This window comes from Gambusia affinis, linkage group LG22, assembly GCF_019740435.1.
Source record: "Gambusia affinis linkage group LG22, SWU_Gaff_1.0, whole genome shotgun sequence".
Lineage (NCBI taxonomy): Eukaryota > Metazoa > Chordata > Actinopteri > Cyprinodontiformes > Poeciliidae > Gambusia > Gambusia affinis.
This window is the reverse complement of record NC_057889.1, coordinates 14445655-14462517: the sequence shown is the minus strand read 5'-3', so window position 1 is coordinate 14462517 and position 16863 is coordinate 14445655. Positions and strand designations below refer to the sequence as shown.

The window sequence follows — 16863 nt, the reverse complement described above, 5'->3', positions numbered from 1 at the left end:
TGAATTTGTCATTTATCAACACTTTTTAAAACCACATTTTAGTGCAAGTGTTTAGAGGTCAATGATTTCATAAGGAACAGTGGAGGTTAATAAAAACAAGTACATTAAAACAACCATGTAGATCTACTAGATTGAAATAAAGGGCAAATTTTCATCTGTAGTCCCCTTGCGGGCTGATGGTTAAAAAAAAAAAGAACAATTGAAACACACATGAATGAACACACATAAAATATAATGTACAAAAAATTACAAGAAATGGTTTTATAATGGTATAAATTAGAAATTTTAAAAAAGTTTGTCACACTCACAAAAACATCGGTTAATTCAAATATTTTAATTTAAAACATGAAAGCAACTGTTTAAATGATTTTCTAAAACTGCTGTAATTTGTTGCACAGAACTCCCATTATGGCAGTGGTTCCCAAAGGTTTTCTTCTGGGCCCCCTATGAATTACAATAAAATCCCCCCCAAAAAAGAAAAAAAAAAATCCACTGGGCACACACATCGTTAAACCAGACATAAACCTATACACATATTTTGTTTTCAAACTCCGCTGAAGTTAATTTCACACTTCAGGTTGCAACAAAACAAACTGCAAACCATCTTTACAGTAAAACACTTTTGTGTAACCCATTCATCCATACCGCTTCCTGCGCCCCCCCTGCAATGGCATTACGACCCCCCCTTGGGGGCGCGCCCCACACTTTGGGAACCACTGCATTCAGGGTGTCTTAAAACAAAATACGTGCTACTCCTTTTGGAAATTTACATTGACTAATTACGCACTATTTCATGTTGGTCTAATACATTTAAAACCCTGAAGTTTGTGTTTATGACATGAACTTTTGCTAGGCACCGTAAATGGAACATTCAGTGGTTACGTGCAGGAATATTCAGACCCTGTTCTTCCACAGGAGCGCCAGAAAAACTGATTATAAAACTGACCGCAATGTCAATCATTCAGCCAGACAACAACGATGAGCCAAGAAGAGAGCCGTGGGTCTCTGTGCCAGCGGCACCGAGCTTTACAAGAAAAAGGAGCAGCTGTAGGAAGCGGGCCAAAATCACAAAAGCGTTTCCTATGTTTCCTACGAATAAACGTAAGAGTCTGGGGGCTAGCATGGTCAAACAGCACATATACAGTCTAAACTCTCCTGGTATCCACAGGTTTCCAGGTTTTATTTTGGCTGCTCCAGGAGAGGAAGCTGAGATGTAATTCAGCTGTGATGAGACCGTCAGAGGAAGAGGAGGATGAAATAACCCCAGAAGTATTTTCCAACACATTAAAACACAAGTGACGAAGGTTGGTGATATGACACAAACCTGGCCACAAGCAACTGTTTACTGGCTAAAAGTTGACTGGACATGAACTGCTGAACTTCTCTTGAAGCTCCTAGCAAACAAATCAGATGCATTTTTGTCCCCTGGTGGTCTGTATATTTAAACTGGCAGAGGCGGCGATTCCCATAACAAAAAAAAATCCCCAAAAAACTATGAATAATTCACTGTCTCAATCCAGCCATGTACCTCACAGCTGCAGGGTCCTACAGGCATGAAACGGTTTGTGTGCGCCTGAGAAGAGCTGCCTTGTGCTGCGTCTATCCCCAAGGTAAAAACGCTGGCAAGCATTTCAAACTACTAAGCTGTTTTAAGGGAACAAAAAAGAACAATACAATGTCTTTTTTTTTCTCACTGAATGGTTGGTTCTCTCCCACAAACCACCAAAACAACCAATCATTGTTATGAGACTCATTTGCCTGTTGTTTGGCAGACAAGCTAATTTTCAGGTTTTTTTATGTGGGGAAAAATTAGACTTGTTTTAAGTTTATTTCTGTCGAGTATAAGACAGGGCATTTATTGTACTGTTTATTATTTATCATGATTAAATTCTTATGATAAGAATTTTGATTTATCGTTTCCAGGGACTCTGCAGCTTCCACCAACTCAAATTTATGACTTTTTAAGACCATCGTGACTAGAATTTAAGACCAATATCCCCACAATGTTCGGTCTTCATTCAGCCAATAAATTTGCACTTAGCCATGATAGAAGCAAAAGGCTGCCTAGCAAGCTACAGTATGATAGAGGTGAGTAACCGATAGCTTAAAATTTTGAATCTCAGAATCCAATAGACGTCTGAGTGCAACTCAAACTTTTGCATGACAGAAAAGTCCCACACAAAAAACCATTCACTGAATATAAGAAATTAAAAAGTCCTTTCATGATGAATTTAAGACCTGTGACTAACATATTAAAGGTCAACTTACTTTTAAGTTTTAAGGCTAAACTGTGGATTTTTGGGATTGCTGGTTTTACTATTTTCTCCGCTGCTGTTCGATTGAGTGTATCAATAAATTTGAAAATATGACTAAATACAGTTACTGTGTGACATTTAGTGATACAAATCAAATTTCTTTATGCCACTGACAGCCTAAAGAAGCCCATTACGAATATTTAAGGGCAGCATATGTGTGTATGGGGCTCTGATTTCTATGCAATGCAGTCACAACCATTCCGTAACTTTGAATGATCAGCAATCAACCAATACTTACATGTGAAGCCAAGCTTACCCACCGACCTTGTCTACATCTGCATAAGTCTGAAAATCTGGCACTGTCACATTTTGCTCTGCTGTGTTAGAGAGCTGACTGACAGACTCGCCCACATCTGTACTTGCACAGTTAATCGTTTTCACCTCACTGTACTCAACTTAGCAACTTTATATATAGCATTAAAAAAATCATCAAGTCTGGCTTTTTAAGGATCGGCGAAAGCAGATATCGGTACAACCTTCAATTTTTTCCCATTGGACATTGGATTCTTTATCTCCTTAAAATCAAATTTTAATTATGTTTTTTACTGTTTGATGAACTCTTCAACATTTCACAAGAAAATAGAAGGTGCCTGTGTGTGTCTCTGTTTTTTTTTTAACTGACCTGGAGGACGGGACTGGTTTGTGTGTTGGGGAAGGCGGTCGGACTGTTGAGCCACAGGATCAGATCCTTGTGAGAAAGACACACACTCTTGTGCTGTATCCTCCCTCTGTCGCACTCGTCTTGATGCTCCCCAATGTTGTCGAACAGCCGTTGATAGTAGAGCCGGTAAGCAGCTTTCAAGGACAGGAAAAGGCCTAACCACCTGAGAGACGGACACAACATCACAAAATCAATTTATAAAAATTGAACCCCAAAACAAAAGTAGGGTAAACAAAGCAGAATAATCGCTTCCATCATATTAAATTCCAAGCGAGTAAATGGATGACTTTGAACACTCACCTCACTAAGGTGCCTTGCAGCATCATATTGGACATTTCTGCTGGTGACACGTCAATAAAGCGCAAGAAGGAGAAGCAGCTTCCTTTTTCGTCATCTGAGACAGAACAGCCAAAACACAAAGTGGTGAAAATGACGTCGCGCACAGAATGGACTTGTTGCCACGTTTTACGTTTTCTGCTTGGTGCTCACCTTTCCTATGAAAAAGGGACTGCTGGATGTGATTTGGCGAGAAAGGAGATAACAGCACTTGTAGTAATCTGAGAAAGATGAGAAGAGATACAAGATCAGGTTAGAACACTAGGTGTGAGGAGCAACACAATCAGAATGCAAGGTATTAGAAACATATTGACATAGATATTAGATATTCAAGATTCAGTGGATTTGATTTGGATTTTATGTGACAGACCAACATAAAGGAGTGCATAATTATAAGTAAAGTCCAAGGAAGGCGATGCATGGTTTTAAACGTTTACAAATAAATACATTTGAAAAGTGTGGTGGGTGGAGGGTTATACTCACCATCTTTACTCTGATACCCTTAAAAAAAATACAATGCAACCAATCTCATTTAAAGGTGCCCTAGTCAGTAAATAAAGTTCATCTGGGTGAAATTTTAGCTCAGTATAACTATTACAACTATTACCAGCTGCAAAAAGACAAAATAGAATAATGGACATGAGATGTCCAGAACTAATTTTGAGGTTTTGTGACAAGACTTGAACATTCCTGTTCCCAGACAATCTGACTGAACCTGAGATATGCTATTTTTTATTTTTTATTTTTTTTGAAAGTTTGAGTGAAGAAGAGCATACTTGTTCTTGGCCCGGTTGTGTGTGTGGACGAGACCATGACGGTAGAGAAACTTGGAAATGACGTATGGCTTGACAGACATGTGGAAAGGGGAGCGGGTTTCCTGACGCTCAAACAGGTCAGGGTGGTTGCAAACCTGCATACAAATATACAATTAAAAGTGATTCTTTCTGAAAATAGAAGTTGTGGATACATTATTTTGTGGGCAACTAGAAAAATATACAGAAAAAAAAATCCACTTTGTACAGTCAAGTAGTTTCACTTAATTTGGTTTACTTTGGAGACTGAATAGAAAGACAAACAAAAGCAACAGCACATGCCTTCCTAAACTGCATGACCAGGTTCATGAGCGAGGAAGTGGTGCTGCTGGCCTGCTGGGCCGAACCCATGGAAGACTGGAGGAGATCCTCGATGGAGATCTTGTTTCTCAGAGCCTGGTAAAGCAGCCTCTGACGGGACGTCAGCTGGCAGTAGGTCAGGATCTCAATCTGCAGAGTGGGAGAAGACAAAGTTGCTTTGAACAACACATTCATTGGGCCACTTACGGTGTAACGGTGGTGGCAGAGGACCCGTTATAAGTGGCTATAGTCCTCGATGTGCGCATTTCCTGTCTGGTAACTGTCAATAAAGGCCATTACATTCAGCGGGACTCACAGTTTACCATGATATTAAAAGTATACATTCATATATTTTGCTCACTTTCTTTCCTAAAAAAGAAATTACAGAAAATATTTTCAAAAAGTGGCCTTTATTTTAATCAGAACGCCTGTGAATTGTAAGGCAGAGTAGGAGCCAAGCTAGAAGAATTTTTGTTCATTTATGAGAAGATAGTCATAATATTAACCAAAAACAGCCACAATGTTACCAGGCCAAAAAAAAAAAAAACATCTTAAAATTATAAGAAAATAAAAGTTATTTTAATGAGAACAAAGTTTCTGGTTTTAAGGCTCTAATCTGACCAGCTCAGTTTGTGTTTCTTCGAATTAGACACAGTTGTTTCAAAGTACTGCTACTAATAAAAATTTGATACTGATGTATTAAAAGTATTTCTATTAAGTATTATCTATAAAATTTTTACCAAAGTACAACTTCACAAGATGCTCATTTAAAATGCTTTAAATTTTTTTGTTACTTTATTTCCCCAATATCACAATGTTATTCTTGTACTATTTTTCTTGACTCTATGGTTGTACACATGTATCCACGTAATATTATTAGTTTACTCTCATACTTAAAAAAAAATAATTAGCCATCCCTAAATATTCTGTCATTGTGTTGAGCTGAATTCAGAGTTCAAATAAGTAGAAGCTGTAAAAAAAAATAACTGTGAAACAAGATGGCGGCCTGACATCATTCTGAACTATCCAGATTTTCCAAGAACCAAATCTTCAAAAACCAAAAATTCAATTCATAGATAAAATAGATTTATCACTCAACCGTACTCAGAGCTAATAAAAAAAGTCTTACTTTTTTTTATTTCCCTAAATTAAGCAATACCAAAAGAGTTACACCCCAAGTCAAATCTTCCAGGACTTTCATTTCAACATTTTCAACTAGTTTTATATAACAATACCATTTAGAAGAACCAAAGGAGAGGAGCAGTTTAAATTCCTGTTTGATTTATACACAAACTTGGGATTAAAATGGATCTGACATTTTAATCCCAAGCTGAAGGTGAGCAGATAATCAAATGCCAGAATGATCTCATTGTGGAGAAACATAATAGAAGGACAGAAAAAGCAAAAAAAATCAACAGAAAAACGAGAGATGACCAATAAGTGTGGAGAACGGAGAGAAGTACACTGGTAGGGCTGTTCGTGGGCGCCGAGATGAAGAAGTGAAAAAAGACAGATGTGGGGGAGTGATGAACTCTGCCATTCCTCTGCATACCAAAACTTAAGTGTGTGTAGCAGGAGGCCCTGAGTCCAGGATACATCAGGAGGATATGCCAATAAAAGCTTCACTCTCAGGCTTATTGCAACACTTTACGTGTCACTGAGGTGAGCAAAGAGGCAGAAAGAGTGGAGAGCAGGGATAATTCACACAATTAGAATATGAGGTTTCATACCATACAGTTTTAGATTGAACACATCTCAAAAATATATCAGTTTTCATTACATTTTTACAATAAAAATATGCCCAATCAATTAAAAACCCTCATTCCTTCTTGAAGGCAGTTCAGAACTGCAACTAATCCAAAAGATAGTTTGACCAAGAGGTTTGCTCAGACAAACAAACAAAAGTTTTTCAGGTTTTTTTTTTTTACCTTGTCTGAGAGTTCATTTTCCACGTCCTTCTTGATCCTGCGCAGCATGAACGGCTTGAGGATCATGTGCAATCTGGAAAGCTGATCTTAAAAGAGAAAGAAAAAAAAAAACATACAGCATATTACATGCAAAACTATAAATAGCAAACAGAGAGGTACATTTCTGTTGCACTCACTCTCATCGATGGCAGATTTGTTCTCAGCGTGGCTCTCGATGTCCTTGGAGAACCATTCGTTAAACTCTTCGTGGGAATCGAACAATGTGGGCATGATGAAGTGCAGTAGGGCCCACAGCTGAGAAATGGTAACGACATACAGCTGTCAACACTTCTGATAAGCACACATACATTTAAATGTATACACACACTACAAACCTCAGCCATAGTGTTCTGGATGGGTGTCCCAGTCAGCAGGAGTCTGTTCCGACACTGGAACTGCAGGAGGATTTTCCACCGAACGCTAACAAAAAAAAAACAAAGAAAAAAAAAAAGTTTGTCACTGATATTAACATACAATCCACCAGTTACAATATGTGTTTTTTAAAGTAAGCACATTTTGATCCGTCTCCAATAAAAACTTGTATGATGCATAGCTGTACAGCTGTGGAAGTCAGTGGGAACATTTTTCCAGACGTTTTTGTTGATTTTGAGCTTAAGAACAGTGACCCTGAAATCTATATCCTGCCTGATTTATGATGTGCCGACTTCACCTAATAGCTTTTAATGTCAAAAGATCGTTTCAGCTTGCAGAGATCAACATTTCTTCTTTGTTGTAACTCTGCAAAACTGAGTCTTAAAACAACCTAGGATAAATATTAACATAACTAGCACAAGTAGCAAAACAAACATATTAAAAATCTGCTTTACCTGGAGCTGCTTTTCAGAGCCTGGGCCTCGTCCAGAACCATGTACTGCCACTTGACCCTCTGGAAGTACTTTACATCTTGGACTACCAGCTGGTAGCTCGTGATCACCACATGAAAAGGTGCGTTTTGTGTATAAAGTGTTTTCTAAGTAAGAATTGGCAAAAGAGAGAGATGGTTACAGACTACAAGAGAAAGAAAAATGACAGAAGAGAAAATAATTGCTTAAAAGATTATGAGCAGTTATCGTTTCTGAATAGATATCTGTTTTAGTATCTCTGTTTAGCATAAATCCAGATTAGCTAGCCTTAGGCTAACAGCTAAACAGAGAAGAGACAAAGTCAACTTCTGCCATCTCAACAAAATCCTGTTAATGTATGGAACGCTATTTTAATAACCTATAAACAGTCATCATGTTTGCATTGAGCCATATTTTTACATAGAACCCAAAGATTATTTACACAGGAAAATGGAGGCTGGAGGCACTAAAAATCTTCCTGAGTGGCACAAGAACTGGGTTCAGAACATTTAAACCAGTTCCATTCAAAGTAACTACTTAAAAAAGTAAAGCAGTGTAAAGACTGATATAATAGTGTTCATGATTAGGCACCATATTATTTTTGCACTTGGGTTCTTGAAAGCCACAGAATGTTCTGGCCAGAAAAAAAATGTGTTCTGTGTAAAAGAAGAAACTTCTCTGATTTTGAATATTACGTAGGTTGTTACTCTGACAGGAAATGTTTCACCAGATTCCATTTAAAATAAGTGTTTAGAAAAGGACAGTTATTGGTGGCGGATCGCCTCCTACCTACATTTTCTGTATGAATTATTAATGGTCCCCATGTGAAAAAATAAAAAAAACAAACAAAAAAACTGCCAAAAGATTGAAGATTAATAAAATATTGTTCTCGTAAACTGCTATGAGCTTTTCCTTTTACATTTGAGTTGTTTTAAAAACGGTGGGAGTCTACTTTCGCCTCTTACTACCTCTAACCTTCAGACTTTAGGACCAAACAATCTGGATTTTAAGTGTTATTTATTTTACCAAAATAAATATATTCAGTATAATCTTATTTGTACCTGGCTCCAAAATTTCCGAATAACTTTGCGGTCGTGGGGGTTCCCCCAGTACGGCAGCACCTGTGGGACACAAATCAGCAACGTGACAAAACGCAAAAAGCTGCATCGGCTGTTATCGGCGAATAGGCGCTGATCAAAATAATCACAGAGTTAATCTACTTCCCCAGAAACTACCCTTCTCTAATCCCGTCACGTCTACGATGATCAGCGAGAGAAAAAACATAAACACCAGGGATGTTCACAGGGGAAACCTTCAGGCTACAGCACTCACCGTAAATCACAGGCTAACCTGCTGATGTAGAACATGATGTGAAAAGATGTAAATGTCGCTATAAAACTCAACACCAGCTGTCATTCCATTGTTTTCGGTCAAGTTTGCTCTCACAACTCAGGAAGCTTATCTTCACATTGTGTAATGGGGTCTTTTTGCACCCCATTAGCAAAACAAACTGGAACTGATTCGCTTCCAGAATTAATGATAAAGTAAGCTGAATGCTAAGGATAACAAAGACATGTGTGTGTGTGTGCGTGTGTGTGTGCGTGTGTGAGAGCCAACTTACAGCTTATATTAAGTGTCTTGCAAAGGTATTTAGATTAAATTACACACGTTTGGACTTCGTTTAGCTTTTAGGTAATGTCTGAAAACAAAGTCCCTCACTTGTTTGGGGTTAACAGAGAAAAAAAAGTGGTGAGAATAATTCGATTTTTTGAACATTTTAACATCCATGTTTCTTTTCTTTTCTAACTTCATGATTATGCACTGCTTGGTGTTGGTCTATCAAGTGAAATACAGCTAAGTTACATTCAGATTTGTGCTTGCAATGTGGGATAAATAGAAAAGAAAAGAGTTAAGGGTTATGAAAGCTTTGGCAAGTACATCCATCCAAGGGCCAGAGAGGCCAGCTATGGTATGTGAAAAGAATAGTTTTAAAAAAAATTCTTAAAAATTAAAAATAGCTTCCTATTGAGTGAAAAAACAAATGTTACAATACTGTCCCCTAATGGATGTTTGTAGTACAAAAAAAAAATCAACGAATTTAATATTTTTGACACAGAGGAACAGAAAATAAAGAGAAAGAGATTTCCAAGAGGAACGTTTTCTGCAGGTGTTTCCGTTGCTGCATTCAGTCGGCATTTACAGATTCCCACCTTGAATTTGGGCACAAAGCGGCTGAACTCCTGGTGCCAGTTGTTGAGCGTGGAGGCTGGAGAGATGATCAGGAACGGACCCCAGATGTTGTCTCTCTGCGGAGGAAAAGAGCAGACGTCATCAGCTGCTACACCAGGTGGTCTTTGCGTATGCGGTTGAAAGTGGGACCCGAAAAACAGGAAGTCCTACGAGCAACGCAGCGCGCGTCATTCCGTCATCGATCTAAACAAGCCGCACACCCTCTGATTGCCACTTCTTCCCTTCTTAAGAGGATAGAGACTAACGCTGGCAATTTCGCTTTTCACATTTGTGAAATCTGACATATTTACTAATGCAGTCAAATGTTCCAACACCTGCAAAGAATAAAAAGCAGAGTTGCAAACCAGGAACTCTTTAGAGGAAGCAGGTGCGCAAAGAGGCAGCCCGGTAGATGTTTCCACAAGTGAAAAACAATAGAGACGAGATAAAATTCCAACACGTTATAGAGGAGAGGTGTAAATGAGCCTGCCGCCCCTTTGACCCAGTTCTCTCTAACTCACCTCCGCTAGGTGGGCCAGCAGGGCGATACTTTGAACTGTCTTCCCAAGTCCCATTTCATCTGCCAAGATTCCATTTATCCCCTGTGGAAAAGAGAAGAAAACAAACGGAGAGCTAAATTACTCCATGTGGGCGTTTAATAACGTATTTTTATGGTTTGCCAAAAAGGATACAAAGCAAGGATTGCACAACTAAAACACTAAAAGGGTGTTTTGACGGACCCTGATCACACACTCTGTGCTGTTTCTTACTTCTCTCATCTAAACACTCGCTTGTTTTAGTAATACAGACAGAAAAGCTACCACTGTGCAAGAGTCTTTGTACCGCTTTAAGTTTTTCCGCATTTCTCATTTCGCAACCCTACGGACATTTCTTTCTTTACAGCAATACAATTGCGAAGTAAAAACAAAACAAAACTAAAAAAAAACATACTTTTTTTTTTTTTATTATTTGAAAAATGTGTTTTGGATTTTGATTGTTCTCAAACCCTGTCTGCGATGCCAGATCACTACACACTTAGCGCTTTTTCAACATTATAACATTATAATTGGGAACATGGGACTCATTTTCCCCTGAGGCGAGCTAAAATGCTGATTCAGCTCACCACACAACACATGTCCTTCTAACAATCCGAGATGAGGTTGTGCCCAGAAAACCTCTGCAGTGTTTTTGTTTATGGTTTCCATCTTGTGTAATCAGGTTTCACTTCACATCTCTGCTGCGGACTGTGTAGCTAGACTCAGTATCTGACGATTTTTGTTTTCCTTTTTTTCCACATTTCCCAAAACATTCTGCAATATTTCACAATACTGCTGCTGAAAGACCAAAGGTTTGTTTTCTTTACAATTCATCTTTGAGGTATACATTGTTCTTTTTTTTTTACAGGATAATTCATCATGTGAAGTGATACTGGTGAGAACAAACCCAGCCCATGCTTGGAAAACTCAGCCTTCAGAAGCTGCCCCTTGAATAATATAGATGAAACTTAATAAATATATATATATATATATATATATATATATATATATATATATATATATATATATATATATATATATATATATGAGGTCTGGTTACATTTTAGGCTAAGGCTAATGATGTGATTTGGAAACCAAAAAAAAACAACAACAACAAAAACAATGTTCCAAAACCTAACAAAAAAAATAAATAAAAACTTTCAGTTTTTCAGTCAAGTTTTTACTGAGAGACAGACAAACTTACCTGTTCATAGAGGTTGGCCAGCCAGTTCATGCCTTTGAGTTGATAACCCTTAAGTTTTCCATTGAAAATGGTGGGCTGAGGAATGTCCTCGCCTGCTTGGATGGAGGGGTTTGACAGACTGTAGCTCTCTCCAAACCCAGAGGCCAGTCCTGAGGACATGCTGCCCGCAACATGCAGAGAGGCACTGCGGCTGTCTTTGGCCTCTTCGTCAAACATCCTTGTCTATGTGAAGAGATGATATAGGGATATTTAAGAGTTCTTCTTTTTGTAGGGAATGACAGAATTTCCATAGATGGAGGAATATCAGCTTACTCTCTCTTGGTGAATCTGATAAGCTTCTCTAGCATTCCTCAAGGCCTGTGATTTGTAGTAGTCACTGTCTGTAAGCACATGAAGTCATTTGGTTTTGTATATTTAGAATCAAAAAGAATAGGAGGTTTTTATTGACCACATACGGTATTGCTGGAAATTCGGGATATTTTATTATTTATTTTTTTTATGCAATTGCCTTACGTTGTTTGTCTAATAAATCAAATAAATTGCTCAAACTGCTTATCATACCATAGTCCTCCTGTCCAACATTGACCATCACGCCTCCTCCCACATCAATTTGTCTCTGGGACGAATTATCTTCGAGCTTTCGCAAAATGTCTTCCTGCGTCGTGTCCCCTTCCGGTGCTCCCATGCTGGCTTTGCCGCTCATAAAATGAGCGTACAGCTCCGTCTGAGTGATCAGAAAGTTCAGCTTACGCTGCTGACGTTTAGCCTGCGGAGAGAGTAAACTTCTGTGCATCCAAGATTGTAAAAGAACATTTTTCATGTCAAAATTTAATCCCTTTGCTGAATAAACCTCATTCTCACTCCATTTCAGTCAGTAAATAGTTAAAACCAATTGAATGCCTTTTCCAGACTGTGTAGGAACCCCCGTTCTAATGTCTCCAAACACATCGACCCTGTAGTGACCTACCTCTCTCATCTCTTCATCGAGTTTCCGCTGCTCCAGAGCTTCCTTCTCAGCTCTCTTCCTGTGCTCTTTTTCCACTTTGTCATATTTCTTCCAGTAGAGCATCATCTCCTTGGTGAGGCGTCGTGCGCGGGGCAGCGTCTCTTTGCAGTTCTTCTGAGCCTGGATGGCGGCACGCCGGACCTCTCGCATGCACTGGTGGGCCAGCTGGACAAACACCAAGCAGCTGTTAACGCTTACAGCCGTAAAATACCTTCACAGCGTCTCTAAAAGTTTATTTTAAGCATGTAGTTGTGTGTTTGCTTACTTTTTTAGCGTTGGTGAGTACTACGTTTTTGGCAGAAGTCTTCTGCTTGAAAGACTGTATTAAAGACGAAGAAAAATAAAAGTTACTAAGGACAAAAAACAATCTTAAGGTGATATTTTGTCCATAATTGTAGAGCAAATGCGGGTTTGTCCCTTGGTTCTTACACACTAACCTTAGGAATCTCCTTTTTAGCGATGGTGAGCCACACTTTACGCCGCCGTGCATTCAGCTGTTCAACAGTGAGGTGTTTTTTCTTCACCATGGGCAGTGGAGCATCGTGGGAAAACTTTGCAAACACCTTGGTGATATACGGACACTCCTCGTCGAGAAATTCTTCGCCTCTTTTCTTTTTCTTCTTCACTTTCTTTAATTTTGCTAAACAAAACCAACAACAACAAAAAAAAAACGTGGAATATTTTATGCATTTTAGCGCTAACATCATCACGTCCTCCCTTACCTTTGATTTTCTTCTCATCTTTAATTTTCTTTTTCTTCGTGCCCAGGTGGCGCTGCTGCTCATAGAAAGGATCGTGACTTGACAGGATTCCTGTGCTGTAGTACTGATACTGATAGAGCTGCATGGAGACATGCACACAATTATTAGAAGGGGAACTCTTAAGTGTGCAGGACTCTTAGCAAGGATCCCGGTTGCTGGCACCTCTCGGTCGGAGTAGAACTTGCTCTGATGCTGTCGATTGTAACGGTGTAACCGAAGCATGTCGTGAAGCTCCTCCCGAGACAAACTGAAGTTAGCGTCGTCGGACTCTGCGTCAGAGTCTGTGGTGTCGTCACTCAGGAGGATGTTCTGCAGAAGACACAAGAAAGGAGGCTAAGACGGAATGCAAATGGTTCAAAATAAGCCAATAAAAAAAATGGAAGAAGCACTTCAAGTAGTAATTAACTATAAATACCAGATCGCTAAGCTATATCACCGTCAAGCCTTCACTAATAAACTATCAAATAGTTGTTAATTGACTGTTAATTATAGTATAATTAACTATAAATTAACTGGTTCTTTTATGCTTACATGCATAAGACAAAGCTGCTGTTATTACCTTGAGCCATTTTCTGTTCTTTTTCAACTTTGAAAAATTGTAGAGATTCGTTTTATCGGCCTTTTGGTCTGCTGGATTGAAATGAGAGAAAGAATATTAAATGTCATAAATAAACGTGATGCGGTGAGGTTTGGGCAGGAGAAAAACATGCGTCTCTGAACGTCCCCTTACCTTTACCTTGCAGTACTCCGTTAAGGGGTTTGCAGTCTGATAGAGCATCTTCTTGCTCGCATGGCTCACTCTTCACGGACAATGCTGCATGTTGGTTGGAGGCGTTCAGGGAAAGGCCCGTCCCCAAAGCGCCATCGCTGTCATCGCTATCGTCGCTACAATAATAACATAAAAATTTAGTGCATGTAAACCGCTGCAGTCCATCTCTGTGATACCCTCCCTTCTATTTACCTTATGTCTCTGTTAAAGATAGCAGCGGTTTGTCGCAGAAAACTGTCCAACTTCAGAGATCTTTCCAAGCGCTGCAGATAGAGAGGCTTGGCCAGGCCAGAGAGCCCCGGCGACCCGTCCTCCTGGAGGCCATCTTGCCCTGACGCCATGCAGTACTGACTCCTCCGCCCAGCAGGGCAGAACCCTTTACTGAAGAAATGCACACACTGAAAATGAGGCTGATTCCAGGACGCGCAATATTCTAGAAGCACATAATCCATGTATGAGGACACAGAGGATCTTTACCTTTTGGGTAAGAAATGGCATTCCTCTTGAGTCCAAGATGAATTACCTCACAAAGGTGAAAGAGTCTAGAAAAGAAGAAATCCAATCATTTTCTATTACATGTGATGCATGTATGCCTGTCATATTTCAAATTCTAAAAGTACGGAGACAGCTATTCACTTACATTCTAACAGTTTGTTAATTCTGCCACAACTGGCCCTTTGAGGCCCTTTATATATATATATATATATATTGCTAAGCTATATAGCGATATATATATATATCTATATATCGATAGATAGATAGACAGATAGACAGATAGACAGATAGATAGATAGATAGATAGATAGATAGATAGATAGATAGATAGATAGATAGATAGATAGATAGATAGATAGATAGATAGATAGATAGATAGATAGATAGATAGATAATCCTATTCTTTTTATTGTGTGAAATGCAATAACAGCACTCCTTTAGTGTATACTTGATCCTTAGCAAAGGATGCATCCAGGTAGCTGTAATACCTGGATGCATACTGTAATACCAGGTAATACTTCTAACATCAAAATGTGAAATGTGAAATCCTCAGCCCTTTCTGCTTCACCTAACATCAAGTGGATGGATAGCAGTAGGAGACTTTTTTTTTTATATACTGAATTTGAACCAAGTGAAGCTAAAACTAGGCCACTTGAGGAGTTCTGGGTAGAACATATTTACAAATATGTTGGGGTTTTTTTTGTTGTCTTTTTTCAGTTTGTACACTCTAGTTAATGAGTAATTGTTTGCTTAATTAGTTGTCCATTATTGAAATAATCAATTCATCTCAATTAATCCAATTGATTATGTTAGTCCTAGTTGCTAAATTATAGTAATTCATAGCTTTACATTTATGAACATATGCACTTCTAATATGGAAACTCCTGTATTTTTTATTATTTTATATAGTTTTATATTTGACAGACGAATTAGTAATTGGAGGAGACTTTAATATGTTTCTGGATACCTCAAGATATCTCGGTAATATGGGTGTAGCTCATGAGAATAGAATAGGAACCATGAATCCACGATATAAACTTTGTATCACTGGCTAATTCTGTTAAATTGATCATACTAAGATTATACCATCTGTAAAACTGCTCTGTTTTGTTTGAGGATCTGTAGATACAGACAAAGATTTAAAGTATTCTTTTAATTGAACTAAAAAAATGTCTAATGACTGGAGCAAATCATTTTGAGTCGCGCTGTACGGTAATAGTCCCAACTTCAGTCTAAGGTGAAAAAACACAATCTGTGGCAGTGGCAGGAAAGATTAGAGTGACAGACTTTAGTCACAAATTGAAAAAGCGGGTTCAGTGTTTGAATCCAGTGATGTCAATATAGCTTTTTACAATAACTGAGAAGGGCACAAATATATTTTTACATGCAATTGTAGTGTGGGTGCGTTTGTATGTGTGGATCAAAATAAGCAAGAATTTCCATTTGTAATTATTAATGCGAATTGGCATGCCTGGTTTGCTTGTTAAAAATTAAATTAAAACAAAGACAGGCTTTGTTGTTTTTAGAACACAGAAATTTGTTTTATCATTACTATTTGTTTGTCATATTTCGTTATAGAGAAGCAGATCCAGGCGAGTGATGATGGAGGGCTCCTCTTGCTAGCTAACCTTCGTACGGTTAGCATATAAGCTAACGACCGTTAGCTGGCTCCGATCAGTTATAGAAAGGGGTCAAGGTGCTGGTGCACACATGCGCTGACAGCTGTTTATTAAACCAGCCCTAATATTCAAGTCAACATTGATAGATTCCTTCAGTAGCCACCAAATGTAATGAGACAACTGTTCGTTGTAATATTTTTACCGTGGTTTATTATCAGAAATGCTAGCTGGCTAGCTTATCAGAAATGAAGGAGTTCTGACGAGGACATCGTCTTACGCCATAAATATGAAGTATTCAAACTGGTTCTGTCTCTTTAAGGCCACCACCTCCCAGCCTAAACAATGTATAAAGATATATCAGTTTAATAATAATTTGTTGGCTTGCTTGCTGTTACGACACCGAGGCCCACCTCCCGCGCCTCTCGTACCCTTGCTGCGGGTAATAGCGGAGGCTCGGCTGCCTGGTGAATGCACGATCCCCAGCTTTTAATTCTTTCTCCCTCCTGGCCATCTTCCCCATTGCTCCTTCGCCATAACAACCACTGCGGAGTCTCTCACCTCAGCCCCGTGTCCCCCCTCCGGTCCCTCTCGTCGCTGCTGCCGACTCTCGGTTCTGTGGCTCCAAAATGGCGGTTTGAGGCACCAAGCGAGTCTGTGAGCTTTGAGTCGGCAGCAGCAGCAGAGAGGCGGCCACTTTCTGTTACTGAGAGAGCAGAGACACGACGCCATGGCCAGGTTACAGCAAGGAGCAGGCGCTTTAATCAATACCAGATAGAGAGACGAGAGTCAACCGGTATTTTTGAGCCAACACCAGCAACCCAAAAATTTAGCAAGATTTCTTTACGGTTAAAAAATGTTATATTACTCTCACATATGACATTGTAAGTCGTATAAACATGCACAATACAAGCACGTCGATGAAGTTCCGATTTCGATTGATAGTGTCTGCTTTCTGCGAAGATTGCCGAACTACGTCTTTCGTCACCACAAGGGAACTCCGTTTTTGGTAAG

At 39.0% G+C, this 16863-nt stretch overlaps 1 protein-coding gene across 5 annotated transcripts in view; it reads right to left on the bottom strand.

Moving 5' to 3' along the window:
- Nucleotides 1-16558, bottom strand: part of ino80 (INO80 complex ATPase subunit) — a 40060-nt gene extending 23502 nt beyond the window's left edge. For 2 of the 5 annotated variants that reach the window (XM_044105871.1, XM_044105873.1), the window contains exons 1-25: nt 16411-16558; nt 14216-14280; nt 13931-14119; nt 13700-13854; nt 13529-13599; nt 13132-13278; nt 12931-13048; nt 12646-12848; nt 12474-12527; nt 12170-12373; nt 11764-11968; nt 11515-11582; nt 11203-11424; nt 9984-10064; nt 9444-9539; nt 8295-8354; nt 7219-7361; nt 6727-6811; nt 6529-6646; nt 6353-6438; nt 4407-4574; nt 4089-4222; nt 3466-3533; nt 3277-3370; nt 2938-3139 (exon numbers count right to left, since the gene is read on the bottom strand). In XM_044105871.1, coding sequence (XP_043961806.1) covers nt 2938-3139; nt 3277-3370; nt 3466-3533; nt 4089-4222; nt 4407-4574; nt 6353-6438; nt 6529-6646; nt 6727-6811; nt 7219-7361; nt 8295-8354; nt 9444-9539; nt 9984-10064; nt 11203-11424; nt 11515-11582; nt 11764-11968; nt 12170-12373; nt 12474-12527; nt 12646-12848; nt 12931-13048; nt 13132-13278; nt 13529-13599; nt 13700-13854; nt 13931-14079 — 2931 coding nt within the window. In that variant the 5' untranslated portion in view covers nt 14080-14119; nt 14216-14280; nt 16411-16558. Of the gene's footprint in view, nt 1-2937; nt 3140-3276; nt 3371-3465; nt 3534-4088; nt 4223-4406; nt 4575-6352; nt 6439-6528; nt 6647-6726; nt 6812-7218; nt 7362-8294; nt 8355-9443; nt 9540-9983; nt 10065-11202; nt 11425-11514; nt 11583-11763; nt 11969-12169; nt 12374-12473; nt 12528-12645; nt 12849-12930; nt 13049-13131; nt 13279-13528; nt 13600-13699; nt 13855-13930; nt 14120-14215; nt 14281-16280; nt 16355-16410 lie in introns of those variants that run through there. The other 3 variants (XM_044105874.1, XM_044105875.1, XM_044105872.1) reach the window with 3 other exon arrangements.
- Nucleotides 16559-16863: the final 305 nt, after the last annotated feature.